This window comes from Equus quagga, chromosome 15 (assembly GCF_021613505.1).
Source record: "Equus quagga isolate Etosha38 chromosome 15, UCLA_HA_Equagga_1.0, whole genome shotgun sequence".
NCBI lineage: Eukaryota > Metazoa > Chordata > Mammalia > Perissodactyla > Equidae > Equus > Equus quagga.
The window spans coordinates 91,825,414-91,838,051 of NC_060281.1; the positions used below are offsets into that span (position 1 = coordinate 91,825,414).

A 12,638-nucleotide genomic window follows, 5' to 3' on the forward strand; every position below is an offset into this window, starting at 1 on the left:
CTAGTAGCTCAGGGCTCTTTTCTTCTGATGATCCCACAGAATTACTGTGATGACGAGGAGAGAGAGAGGGTGCCAGGCAGTGCTCCGCACACCAGGCACCAGTCCTCAGCCTACAGTCCTTCTCTCCCCTCTCACCTCCAGTTGGGCTTCTCCCCAGGACCAGGGCACATTTCCTTAGTGTCAGCATTTCCCATGGGTCCTAGCCCTTCTACCAGGTCTTCTCAGGTCTGAGTCTGCCCCTGACAGACTCTTGACGCCTTCCTAAGGCTGCCCTCTTGCTCAGTGTTGGCTTTGCTGCACCCAGACTGACCCCTGGGCCCCCCAAGGCAAGCCTCCTGCTGGCCTACACAGAGAGCCGGGGTGTCTGAGGAAGCAGTGCTCCCTAACGCTCTCCACACCCTTGACAGGGAAGATGATGTCTGCTGATGGCCACAAGGGCCCTCAGTCTAGCTGTTAGATGACTTACAATCTCTGAAATCACAGTCTTCACTAGGATTTTAAGTGCTGGACTATCAGTCCATGGTCATAAAAACCTGGCTTCTTGGAGCTAGCTCTGTGGCATAGTGGTTAAAGTTCAGCACACTCCACTTCAGCGATATGGGTTTGCAGGTTCAGATCCCAGGCACAGACCTACGCCACTCGTCAGCCACGCTGTGGTGGCACCCAGCATATAAAGTGGAGGAAGATTGGCACAGATGTTAGCTCAGGGCTAATCTTCCTCAGCAAAAAAAAAAAAAAAAAAAAAAAAACCCTGGCTCCTTGAGCCCATGTGGGCAGCCTAGGCGAGAGACCACATGGTGTTGAGACACCTCTCATCATGAGGGTTCTGGTTTCATCATGGGATCCAGGGAAAAGGCTGAGGTGTGGATGCCCTGCCCTGACCCCCCCAAACCACTGCCTCTGGCTCAGCTGGGGAACTGAGCCCCCACCTCCTGCTGCAGGAAGTCTGGGACAGAGTGGGTTATAAGATGGTTCCTGGAGCCAAACAGTCTGGAAAAAGAACAACCTTGGAAGATTCACACTTCCCAATTTCAAAACCTACTGCAAATCTACAGTAATCAAACAGTGTGGGATATTATTCAGCCTTAAGAAAGGAGGAAATTCTGACACGTGCTTCAGCATGGATGCACCTTGAGGACATTCTGCTAAATGAGATAAGCCAGTCACTAAAAGACAAATACTGTTGGAGAGTATCTAAAATCGCCAGAGTCATGGAGACAGAAAATACACTGGTGGTTGTGAGGGCTGGGGAAGGGAGAAGTGAAGAGTTGTTTAATAGGTAGAGTTGCAGTTTTATGAGATGAAAAAGTTCTGGAGATCTGTTGCACAACAGTGTGAATACACTTAACACTGCTGAAGTGTACACTTAAAAATGGTTAAGATGGTAAGTTTTATGTTATGTGTTTTGTACCACAATTAAAAATAAAAAATAAGCAGTGTGGTACTGGCCTAAGGATAAACATATAGATCAGTGGAATAGAATTGGGAGTCCAGAAATAAACGCATACGTTTGTGGTCAGTTGATTTCCAATAAGGAGGCCAAGATACTTGAGCGGCGTAGGGAAAGTCTTCTCAACAAATGGACCTGGGATAACTAGATAGCCACACACAAAAGAAAGAGGTTGGACCCTGTCTCATACCATATACAACAATTAACTCAAAATGGATCAAAGAGAGCCAGCCCTGTGGCCTAGTGCTTAAGTTCAGTACACTCTGCCTTGGCAGCCTGGGTTCAGTTCCTGGGTGCAGACCTATACCACTTGTTGGCCATGCTGTGGCAGGGACCCACATACAAAATAGAGGAAGATTGGCAGCAGATGTTAGCTCAGGGCGAATCTTCCTCAGGAAAAATAAAAAGGTTCAAAGACCTAAATTTCAGAACTAAAACCATAAGACACTTGAAAGAAAACATGTAAATCTTCATAACATCGAATTAGGCAATAGTCTTTTAGATACGACACCACAAGCACAGGTGACCAAATAAATAAGTAAGTAAACTGGACACCATCAAAATTAAAAACCTTTGTAATTCAAAAGACACTATCAAAGTGAAAAGACAATCCACAGAATGGGAGAAATACTTACAAATCGTGTATCTGATAAGGGACTTGTATCTAAAATATAGAAAGAACTCTTACAATTCAATAACTAAAAGACAACCCAATTTTAAAATGGGCAAAGGCTCCAAATTGATATTTCTGCAAAGAAGCTATATAAATGGCCAGTAAGCACAGGAAAAGATGCTCAGCACCACTGTCTGTCAGGGAAATGCGACTTCAAACCACGTTGAGATACCACTTCATACCCAGTAGGACAGCTAGAATCACAAAGACTTCAGTCTCTCCCCAGGGGCGCCTGGTGGTGCCAGGCCTGGAGGTGCGAGAGAGGCCATCGCCTGTTGCAGTCCTGGGGGTGAGGGATGGGCGTACCAGGGCTGTGTGCCTGCTGCGTGGATGCTGGCGGTGCTTTCCAGAGCTTGTTCCCCCCAGGCGGGGAAACCTCTTGATTAGGTTGCTGCCTCTCAAACCTGCTTTGTTTTGTGGCTGTTGCTCCATCTCAACTCCGGACGTTCTTCCCATTCTTTGCTCTCTCTGGTGCCCCCAGGTTACTCCATGTCTTAAGAGAAAGAAGCCAAGATCTCCTGCTCCAGTCTTCCCAGCACAGGAGCTCTCAAGCAGTCCCTTTGCCCTACAACTTCCTTGAATGAATTAGCCCCAAGGCAACAGTTCTGTCCCCAACACTCCCACCAGCAGCCCCCTGGGCTCCCCTCATCCCCTCCCTGTGCTGTCCTCACCTTCCTGCCCCTGTGCCTCAAACTGTCCCCTCCACCTGACAGGCCACTCATTTTCTGCAACTTCAAAATCTGCCCATCTTCCTTTCATTCTTTCCCTAAATATCTGTCACATCCCGTCTGGGGACCCCATGCTGGTCTGGCCTCTGAGGAGCCATCGGTGAAGTCAGATGGTGTCTCTGCCCTCATGGGGCTGACGGACAGGTGGGGCAAACAGCAAAGCCGTCGGTGAATCAGTGAAAGAGGCTGTTTGAAGTGGCGGTGGGGCTATAGAGATAGTATTGGGGGGCCTGTTGGAGGTGGGGTGAGATGGCACCCCGCTGATAGACAGGGATCAACGTGGGGCAGAGGCAAGTGTGGCTGGAGGGCCAGGCATGAGGGGAGAGGGGAGGAGACAAGCTGATGTGTGCAGGTAGACTGAGGTGTGGAGCTGGCCCTCCCTCTGAGTGCCATGAGGCCTTTAAGCAAAGGAGTTAGATGGGTCCCTCTGCCTATGCCAGGACAGGGCTGTTCAGGCGACAGGTGGTGGAAGACATCGAGGTGCCGCGTGCTTCTAGGATTTCTCCCACCCCTCCTCAGGAGCCCTCCGCCCTTCATCTGCCCCTTTAGGGTGTTTCATGCATTCTGTGCTCTGTCGGTTGACATCTGGGCACAAGCCTCGGGGGACCCATGGATCCCAAGAAGGTCGGTGCCGGTATCTGGCAAGCAGGCTCCCTGGCGGTCCTCCCATTCCTAGAGACGTCGGTGAGCAAGAGGCTGGGCCAGGGGCTTGGTGACAGGTTGCAGGAGGCCTGAGAGAAGACTGCCCAGGAGCTGCTCCTGGTGGGCAGCACATAGCACGAGCCCAGGCAGATTTGTAAAGTGATTTGCTCACCCTGTGGGGGGCAGGGGAAGAGCCCACGCCTAGGAGTTCCTCTGGCCTGGATCAGAGTGCAAGACTGGCTCTGCCACTGCCTGGCTCTGGAACCTTGGGCCAGCTCTTGAACCTCACTGAGCCTCAGTTTCCTTGTTGGTAAGCTGGCGATTACGTGGGATGAGGAGTTGCAGCGCTGTGCTCAGCCCAGGTGGCATCCTGTCTCCTCTTCTCAGCGTACCATGGAGCTTCAGGGCAGACTCTGTGGTGCAGGTACGCCCCTTGTAGAGGCCCAGCAGGGGCCCAACTCAGTCTGCCCCTCCCCTCCCCCCAACAGCCTGGCACCCGTCAGTTCCCCAGGCGGGTTTCCTTGTCCCTGGCAGCCCCCGTCGGGGCCTCAGACATGAATTCGCTGAGGTCGCCATGAGCTGTCTGTACACTCGTGCCTTAGCCATCGATCGGCTCGCTCTGTGGCAGGCCTAGGAGATGACGGTTGGGGAGCCTTGCTCTCTGCCGGTGTGCAGCAGCGGGTCTGCAGGAGGCTAATTCACAGTCCTTGTTGGCTTCAGCAGGCCAGTGCTTTCTGCACTCTTCTCAAGGGCTGGGTGTCAGGTCTCTAAGGGCCCTGGGCATCTCCCACAGCCTCCTCCCTGGTCCTCCATGCTCTGCCCAACCTTCCGGGCGAGAAGGGCCCTGTGTGCTGGGGTCATTGGAGAAGCTGCAGGGTGGTGGCAGACACAGAAGCCATAGAGGGATGTGCATTCCTGTCCCCACAGCCTTGGGGGCTGGAACAAGGCACCTGGCTCAGGGAAGCAGGGTCTCCCACTCTCTGCCCTGGCCTCGGCACTACTCTCTTGTTTGTCCCCAGCTACTTGGAAGTCTTTGTTGGCTTTATTTTCTCGATGTTCTTATGAAAATGGTGGCCACCATGGAGATGCTTCTTCAAGCCTTGTTTTCCCCATGCCCCGCCCCCACAAACCACTGCTACTTAAAGAGGTCACCCAGACACTTCCCCCAGAAGAGGCTTTAGGGTCACGGCTCTGGGGTAGCTTCTCTGAGGCAGCCTGTGCAGTACAGGTCAAGCCTGTGCCCTGGGTCTCCCAGGGTCACTCAGCTGGAGAAGTTGGCCTGGGGCCAGAGAGGAGGGAAGGGCATCCACAGACTCAGATCCCTGGGTGGCCCCTCGGCCTGTGGTCAGAGCAGGTCCTCCCCTGCCTCGCAGCCTCCTGGCTCCCCACTGGCCTTGCAGGCAGCCACATTTGGGCTCCCCACCGCCTCGGCTGGGGCCTGTCTGCCCTACCTGTCTGGCCTCTTGCCTCAGTGAGTCCTCCAGCCCCGTGCAAACCACAGCTCAGGTGTCACTTCCTCTGGAAGCCTCCTCAGCCTCCTCAGGCTGGACTTGAGGTGGGTCTCCTTTGTGCCTTGCCTCCATGGTCATGGTCAGATGAGCTCACCTGTCATATTTGAAGTGTAGGTAGTGGTCACCTGTCCCATACCCCCTCCTCTCAGGGTCCACTCGTGGCTGATTAGACCGACAGTGGACTCGTGCTTGGGCTGAGCCTCTCAGATCTCCCTCAGGAGAGGCTTTGAACCAAGTGGCACTAAGACCAAGGGGTCATGGCCTAAGCACTGACGCAGATCGTGAACCTCTCTCCTGGGCTTCCTGAGCTGCCGCCCTGCCTGCCTGAGGCCTGAGGCTTGACCTTCTCTTAAGATCCCCTGAGTCCCAGGGCACCGAGGAGCCAGCTTGAGCTAACCTGAGTTGGATTTATTCCTTGTAATGAAGTGCGCCCACCCCACCCTGTTTCCCCTCTCTGCACTCAATTTCTCTTTGGCCGACCCTCCCTCCCCTGGTCTGCTGTGGAGCAGGGGTGTGTGGAAAAGGGCAGGCAGGCACCAGAAAGCCTCGGGCCAGGACTTGTAACTGGCTCAGGAGGCTTCCTTTCCTCATGGACTGGTCTGGGAGGCGGGCTCCCTGAGCCAGACTGCTGGACACTGCTGGGGCATGTGGATGTGAACTGCAAGTTGAGCGCCCTGGTGCGTTGGAGCTCGAAAGTTGAGGGCTGGGGCTGGATAGTTGCTCTTTTTGAGTGAGGAGTAGAGTAGCCCCTGTGCTCCTGATTACGGGAGCCTGCTCGAGATCTGAGACTCTTTCTGTCCAGGTAGCCCCTTTCTGCCCACTTCTGCCTCTCCCCAGGTTGGGACAAACAGGGGCGCCTTGGCTAGCAGGAAGCCTCGTTGCTCACCCAGAACTGCTGCAGCATCAGTCCCAAGGCCTTGGAAAGGCCTGTGAGTCCTGGAGCAAAAATGTCTTAGCACACTGCAGCTGCCACTCCCTCATAGCCGCTGAGCCTCGGCAAGAGCAGCCCCCCACAGCCCTTGGCACGATTCCTACCCCGACTCCCCTTGCTCTTTCAGTTGGAGTCTATAAGAAAGGCAGTCCCGATCTGCTGCGGATCTCAGCAGGTCAATGTGTTGGACTCTGAGTAAGAAATTAAGCCTCCTGAGTCAGGCTAAAGCAGTCAGCCACACAGAGGACTCTGGACGGCATGTGCCCTCTCATCCAGCTGTGGCTGTCCCTGCTCTCCTGGTGTGCTGCGGCACCCATGGCCGTCTAGCCCCCAGCCTATGTGGAGCCTGCGTAGAGCAGGCCAGGCTGTAGCCCTGCTGGGCAACTTTACAGGGCCTCAGCCTTGGGCCGCTCTCAGAGCCAGGCCATGCCCCTGTAGAAAATGAGCCTTGGAGTCAATGTTAGGCTTAATCTTCCAGGCTTCCCCTAGGAGATGCATCTCTCCCTCGGCCTTCCATGGAAGATCCAGCTTTGTCTGCTGTGGCTGTGTCATCTGGGAGATGTGTGCTTGAAACCGCACCTGTCCCTGTCCCAGAGGGATCTTCATTTCTGTGTGCCCTACTGCCACTCGGCTGCAGGGTCCTGCCTGGTGCTGGATGCACAGCAGCCCTCTGGGGCGTGTCCCTCTGTGCAGTGGTGGGAGCAGAGGCTCAGAGGCAGACCAGTGGGAGGCCCCAGCCACCAAGCCAGGGAGCTGGGGTTTGCACTTTTGCCTGAAGTTGCAACAAGGGGAACTATTTCATAAGTTCAGCCTGAGTGGTAGTGAGCAGAATGGGAGCAGGTGGGACAGGCTTGCAAGGATGAGAAGTGAGAGGGCATTCACAGCAATTGGGATGTGAGGTGATGAAGGCCTGTCTCCCTGGAGCAAGGAAGTGAGGGGGAGGGTGGGCATTGTTGGAAAGATGAGGGTCTGGCAGTGTGCAGTCCCCAGTTCCAGTCCCAGCTCTGCCCCCTGCTGGCCTCCCGTGTAGGATAGCACTAAGGCGGGGTGAGATACTGCATGCGGGGTGCTTAGCACTGGTCCTGGCCATGGGAACCACTGTGGTGAAGACCTGAGGGGAAGCTGGCTGGCCAGGCAGCTGGTAGGGAAGGGCTGCTCCCTGGGTCAGTGAGAAGGCCAAGGCAGCCAAGCCCATGCCCAGCCTCTCAACCTGCCTCCCGGCCCCACCTGGGCTAGCAGGCTCTTGTTCCCACCTGCCAGGCCCCCAGGCCTGGGTTCCACCAAGAGGCATCATTGCCCAGAGAGCATTGGCCTGAACACTGTGGACAGAGCTCCCTCTACCCCCAAGCACGTGAGCCGCTAGCATTCTGCAGGGCCTCCCTTCTACCAAGCCTGAGGCCACTGTGTCACTGGCTGTGATAAGGAGCACTGCTGACGTCGCGACAAGTCATGGCTGACCGTTTGGGCCAGTGGAGGTCCCCCTGACAAAAGACAGGGCGCTGGGTCCATGCAGCAGCTTTGCAAGCTTGGTCAGGGTAAGGGGTCCCTGTTTGTGCCCTCTTCAGGCAGTCTGAGGCCACGCTTTCCTGTCAGCTGTGCTAGGTGAGAAATCAGTTCTGGAAATGTACCCCACAGCCCGGTGATCAGAGCCGGCTGCCAGAGCTGCCCAGAGCTGCGGGATGGATGTCTGCAGGAGCTACTGCTCATCACCGTTTTGCCACTGCAGCCGGGAAGGAGGGGACTGCCTCCCTTCCCCGTGGGTGCCGTGAGCTGCCCACACACTCACTTCCAACCTACTTCTTGTTTCCCCAGAACCTCCAGTGGGCCCGCGACGTGTTGCTAGGCAGCAGTATCCCTTGGCAACAGCTGCAGCACATGCCGGCACAGGGGCTCTTCTGCGAGAGGAACAAGACCAATTTCTTCAACGTGAGTACTTTGCCTTGTTGATTTCTGAGGCTGCTCGCCGCCACTGCTTTTCACTGAAGGCGTGCGATGTGCGCATGGACCCCCTGGGTGGGCGTTCCCAGGACCACGGGTTTGCAGCATCCCCACAGGGCAAGCATGGTGGCGCAGTTGAGTGTGCGCCAGACTTGGGGGTCGGGCCATGCTTGCCAAGTGACTTCTGGCAAGTCGCTGCCCTCTTTGGGCACCAGTTTGCCCATCTGTGGGGAGAGGCATGGACAAGCTCAGTGCATTCTGTGGAGCCCCAGGTATTGTGGGGCCACAGCAGGCAGTGGTAAGGGGCTCTGGGTCCACAACCCCGCTTTCCCTGGAGTGGCTCTGCATGCTGGTCTTGGGTACCTGGAGATTCTGATCGGAGCTGGATCTACTGCTTAAAAAGCAAATTTGGCCACTGCTGGGCTTGAGGTGCTCTTCTAGCCCTGACATTCCATGCCGGGTGGAAACCCACTGCTTGAGCAGGACATGGCCCATCACCAAGGCCCATCTGCCTCCTGTCCCTGAGGCCCTCAAGGGCCCACATCTGTCCCTCCTGGCCCCTCCGCCCATGCCCAGGCCTCCCTCATTCACTCTGCCCTGTACAGAGACAGCTGCTGCTCACTCCACTCCACCTCCAAGTCCTCACCCATCCTCTGCCACCCCTCCCAGCATGGCCGGCTCACAGCTAGCTGGCTTCAGCAAGTCACACAGACCCTCTGAGCTTTGATTTCTTCTGTATTTTCTCTGATTCCCTGTACGTGTAGGGAAACTGAAGGGCAGGATTGGCCTGGACAGGAGCCAAGGAGGGCAGGTCTTGGGTCTGGAGGAGTGTGGCAGAGGCTGGTTCTTGAGGCACGTGGGCAGGGTGAGGTCCCCAGAGAGAGCCGGCCAGGTGGCAGGGTGACTGGACCCATAGTTCTTCTCCTCTCCCAGGCTGTGACCTTCTGGGGACCAAGCAGGGGTTCTGGATCCTGGGTATTTCTCTGTGGGTATTTCATGGACAAGTAGGAGATGTAATCTGTAATGAGTCTGCATGATACCAAGGGGTTTGCATTGAAAGAGAAGCTCCCAGACACCCACTTACCTGTAGCAGCTGCTGTTCCTCATCCTGCATGTGTCCTTCCAGAGGGTTTCTGCCCATTGAAAAGTCAGCACACAGAGATGTACCCAAAGGACAAAGGACACATGGTTCTGCCCCTTGTTTTTTTTTTTTTACATAAGAGTATATCTTAGAGAATGTTTTAGGACTTGCTTGTTCTTTTTAATAGCTGCATAGTACTCCCAACATATGGATGTGTTACGATTTTCATACCCATCCCCTATTGATGGGCATTTAGATTGTTTCCAGTCTTTTGTTATTACAAACAACACTCTGTAAATACATCTTTGCACATATGTGGGAATCCATTCATAGGGTGAGATCCTAGAGACAATTCTCAGGTCAAAGGGTTTGTGATGCCTTTAAAGGTTTAGTAGATACTACCCTCCAAAGATCAGCCCACACTCCCAACCTCAGCCCTTATTTTTTCAGACCTCATCAGCACTCTGTATTATTGAGCTGTTTCATCTTTGCTTTTCAGTAGGTGAAAAATGTCATTGTGTTTCATTCCTTATGAGTGAGATTGATCATGACATCAGGTTAGCAGTTTTAATTTCTTCTTCTGTGCAGTTTCTACTCATGTTCATTTTCCTATTTGATTATTGGTTCCTTTCTTATTGATTTATAAGAACTCTTTGTATACTAATGAAATGGGCCCTTTCTTAGTGCTTTGCAAACCTTTTTTTTGACGTTGCTAAATCAAAGTTAGAGCCAGGCAAGCAGCTTAGTTTCCCTGAGCTCCTGGGCTACTTTTCTTGTAAAATGGGCTCCTATTACCTGCCTTGAAGAGTAATTGTAGGGATCAAGTTAGATAATGGGGTAATGTCCCTAACTCGGGATCTGGCATATGATAGGAGCTCAGGAAGACAGTTTCCCTCCCAATCCCCTCTGCCAGTGTTGGTGCTTTTCCCTTACAGACCGTGCAGTGATGCTGGCAGGAGAGACCCAGCCCCCTGTTCTTCCCCTGGGGGAAGCACCCAGCCTTCCTAGTGAGGAAGTTTAGGAGACTGGCAGCCCAGATGTCTGCTCCCCGCTGAGTACATCCAAGCTGTTGGCTGGGTGCTCCAGGCCCCTTCCTCGCTGGGCTTCCTCCCTGCAGCTCTTCCTGTGGTTTCCGGGACCTTCCAGAAAATGACCTGCAGAAAGGCAGTCAGGCTGTACATGTGGGAGGAAAGCCACAGAGCCCTGGGTGGGCCTGGCACATGGGCACTGCCTCCCTGAAGCCGGAGGCCCTGCAGATACCGGCCACCCCAGGCTGGACAGGATGTTTTGGGTGGTTCTGCCTCTTCTGGGGCAGCTGTTTGTCCATCGGTGCTTCCCAGTGACCCCCTGCTTTTATCATCCTCAGGGCCCTCTCCCAGCCCACGTCCTGGCCACCTCTGCTTTCTCAACTTCTGTCTTTGGAGATGGGTTGGGGCTTCTGATGCTCCTTGAGCCCAAAAGGTTAACCTCTAGGCAGAGGACAGACACACTCACACCCCCATTTACAAAATACCCAAGGGACAGATGTCCCCAGCTGGTTGGTGACAGCATGGCCGTTGCCGAGCCCACCCCTCCCTGTCCTCCCCGCTGCTGCAGGTGGACCCTCAGGGTGGACACCTCCTCCGGCCGTGCCTTGCACTCAGCGCATCAGGAAGTGCTGACCTGCATGCTCTCAACACGTGAGCCTGTCCCCCCGATTCTACCAAGTGTGTGGAGATCGCTTCCTCCAATGTGTGTGGAGGAGCATTTAGGGCAGCCTTGGCTGACGGCTGGGATGGGGCTGTCTCTAATGGCACGGGCTGTCCTATCTCTGACAGATTGCCATGAGCAGGCTGGCACTTCTCCCTTCTGGTGTGCACTGGGGTTTACTGCCTTGGCCTGGGAGTAGTGGGACTGGCCCTTGTGAGGAGGTACAGGGAGGGCGAGGGCAGGGTCATCAGGCACCCTGACTGCCATCCCTCTAAGCCCCCACTCTCTTGGGCCGCCCACCCTTGGTGTCACTCATGGAGCTGTTGGGGCAGCGCCACTCATCCTCAGGGCCTGGGCTATGGAACCCTTCTATTATTTTTAACATAGGTTACATAGGACCACAATGTCACTGCAGACAGTCCAGATACAAAGCAGAGCCCAGACCCCTGGTTTGTCCCCACCAGGTGCCGTGCCCTTCTCAGAGGTACTTCTCTGAGCAGACAGGCTGTTCTCTTTCCTCAGGTGTGTGTGTACAAAATCAGACAAGTTTGCCATGCAGCTTTAAGGTGTGTGTGTGGGGGGGTGCTTCTCCACACCTTGCTTTTTTCACTGACACTAGGCCTTGGAGAAGTTTCCCCATAAGAAGTGCTCTTTGCAGCTGCTCCCAGTATTGTGTCGTGCACAGGGCCACAGTCTCCTCAGGTGGGCGTAAACATGGGGCCCATCTTTGTGCTCACAAGTGGGCTGCGGTGGGCCCCCCTGTGTGTGCGTCTCTTTGCTGTTGCCTGTTCCTCTTAAAGTCCCTGGCCTGTCCCAGCCTGGTCCAGAGGAGGTGCTCACTGAGTATTTGGGGATGATTTCCATTCATGTCTTCTCCCTTAACAGATGGGCTCCCAGCACGTTCTCTTGGTCGTGGGGCCCCTGTCACAGGACACTCGAAGGCTTGCAGTAGAGCCCCACACACACGTCCCTTTGTGGGAGAGACGGGGAACCCTCAAAGAGCCCAGGTGGGCTGGAAGCGGGGCCCCCACAGGTGCAGTGGGTGCAGCTCAGCCAGGAAGAGGGCAGGAGAGGGAGGCCAGAGTTGGAGGCACCCTCGGGGGAGCTCATCAAGGCTGGACCATGCCTGAGGCAGTGCAGGCTGAGCCTTCCTGGGGAGCATGACGGATGGGTGCTGAAGGGCATGTGAGTATGACCTGGAGCTCTGGTCAGCTTTCTTTCTTTCTTTCTTTTTTGGTGTGGAAGATTGGCCCTGAGCTAATATCTGTGCTTGTCTTTCTCTATTTCGTATGTGGGATGCCTGCCACAGCGTGGCTGGATAAGCGGTTCGTAGGTCCATGCCTGGGATCCAAACCTGCGAACCCTGGGCCGCCGAAGTGGAGCTCGCAAACTCAACCACTATGCCACTGGGCAAGACCCTGGTCAGCTTTCTTGACAGGACCTCCTTGCACATGGGGCCTACCTCACAGCTGGCTGGAGCCCTGCAGTGGAAGATGCATGGCGTGTAGCAGGGCCCAGCGGTGTGATTGGGCGAGCATTTGAGAGAAAGAGAAGTGAACTTGGTGCATCTCCAGTCCACCGTTGCACAACTTGACTGAGAGGGAACAGCTCCCAGCCCGCCCCTTTCCTCTGTGGAAAATCCCTGCGTGTGGGCTGTCTGCCAAGCAGGTCGGAGCTCTGGGCCGTTGCTCATGCTCCAGGGCAGGCTGGAGTCCCCGCTGAATGCCCCATTACCCCAGCCCTCTCGCACCAGACAGAAGCCTGGTCTTTGCCATGACACAGCTGGAGTTGTTAGGTGTTGTTGGTTGAGGTCCTGTGGCCCTCCCTGCCCTGGTAGTGCCTGGCCTGGGCCCTGGTGCCTGTCCTTTCAGAGCATTGGGGGGGACTGGCAGAAGGCATGTGGCCAGGCCAGTCAGGGGCGGCTCCTCAAGCTGACTGTGCAGAGCTGGGGGCCCAGGGCAGACATGGAGGCTTGGGGTGGGAGGCAGTGAGGCC

General features: G+C 55.2%; 1 protein-coding gene across 7 annotated transcripts in view; it reads left to right on the forward strand.

Moving 5' to 3' along the window:
* CABIN1 (calcineurin binding protein 1) overlaps positions 1 to 12,638 on the forward strand; it is a 154,337-nt gene that overhangs the window by 93,589 nt on the left and 48,110 nt on the right. For all 7 annotated transcript variants that reach the window (XR_006885209.1, XR_006885208.1, XM_046638981.1 and 4 more), the window contains one exon: positions 7,748 to 7,861. Coding sequence is in view for 5 of the 7 variants with exons in the window: in XM_046638981.1 (XP_046494937.1) it covers positions 7,748 to 7,861 (114 nt within the window). In the remaining 2 variants the exon portion in view is untranslated. The remainder of the gene's footprint in view (positions 1 to 7,747; positions 7,862 to 12,638) is intronic.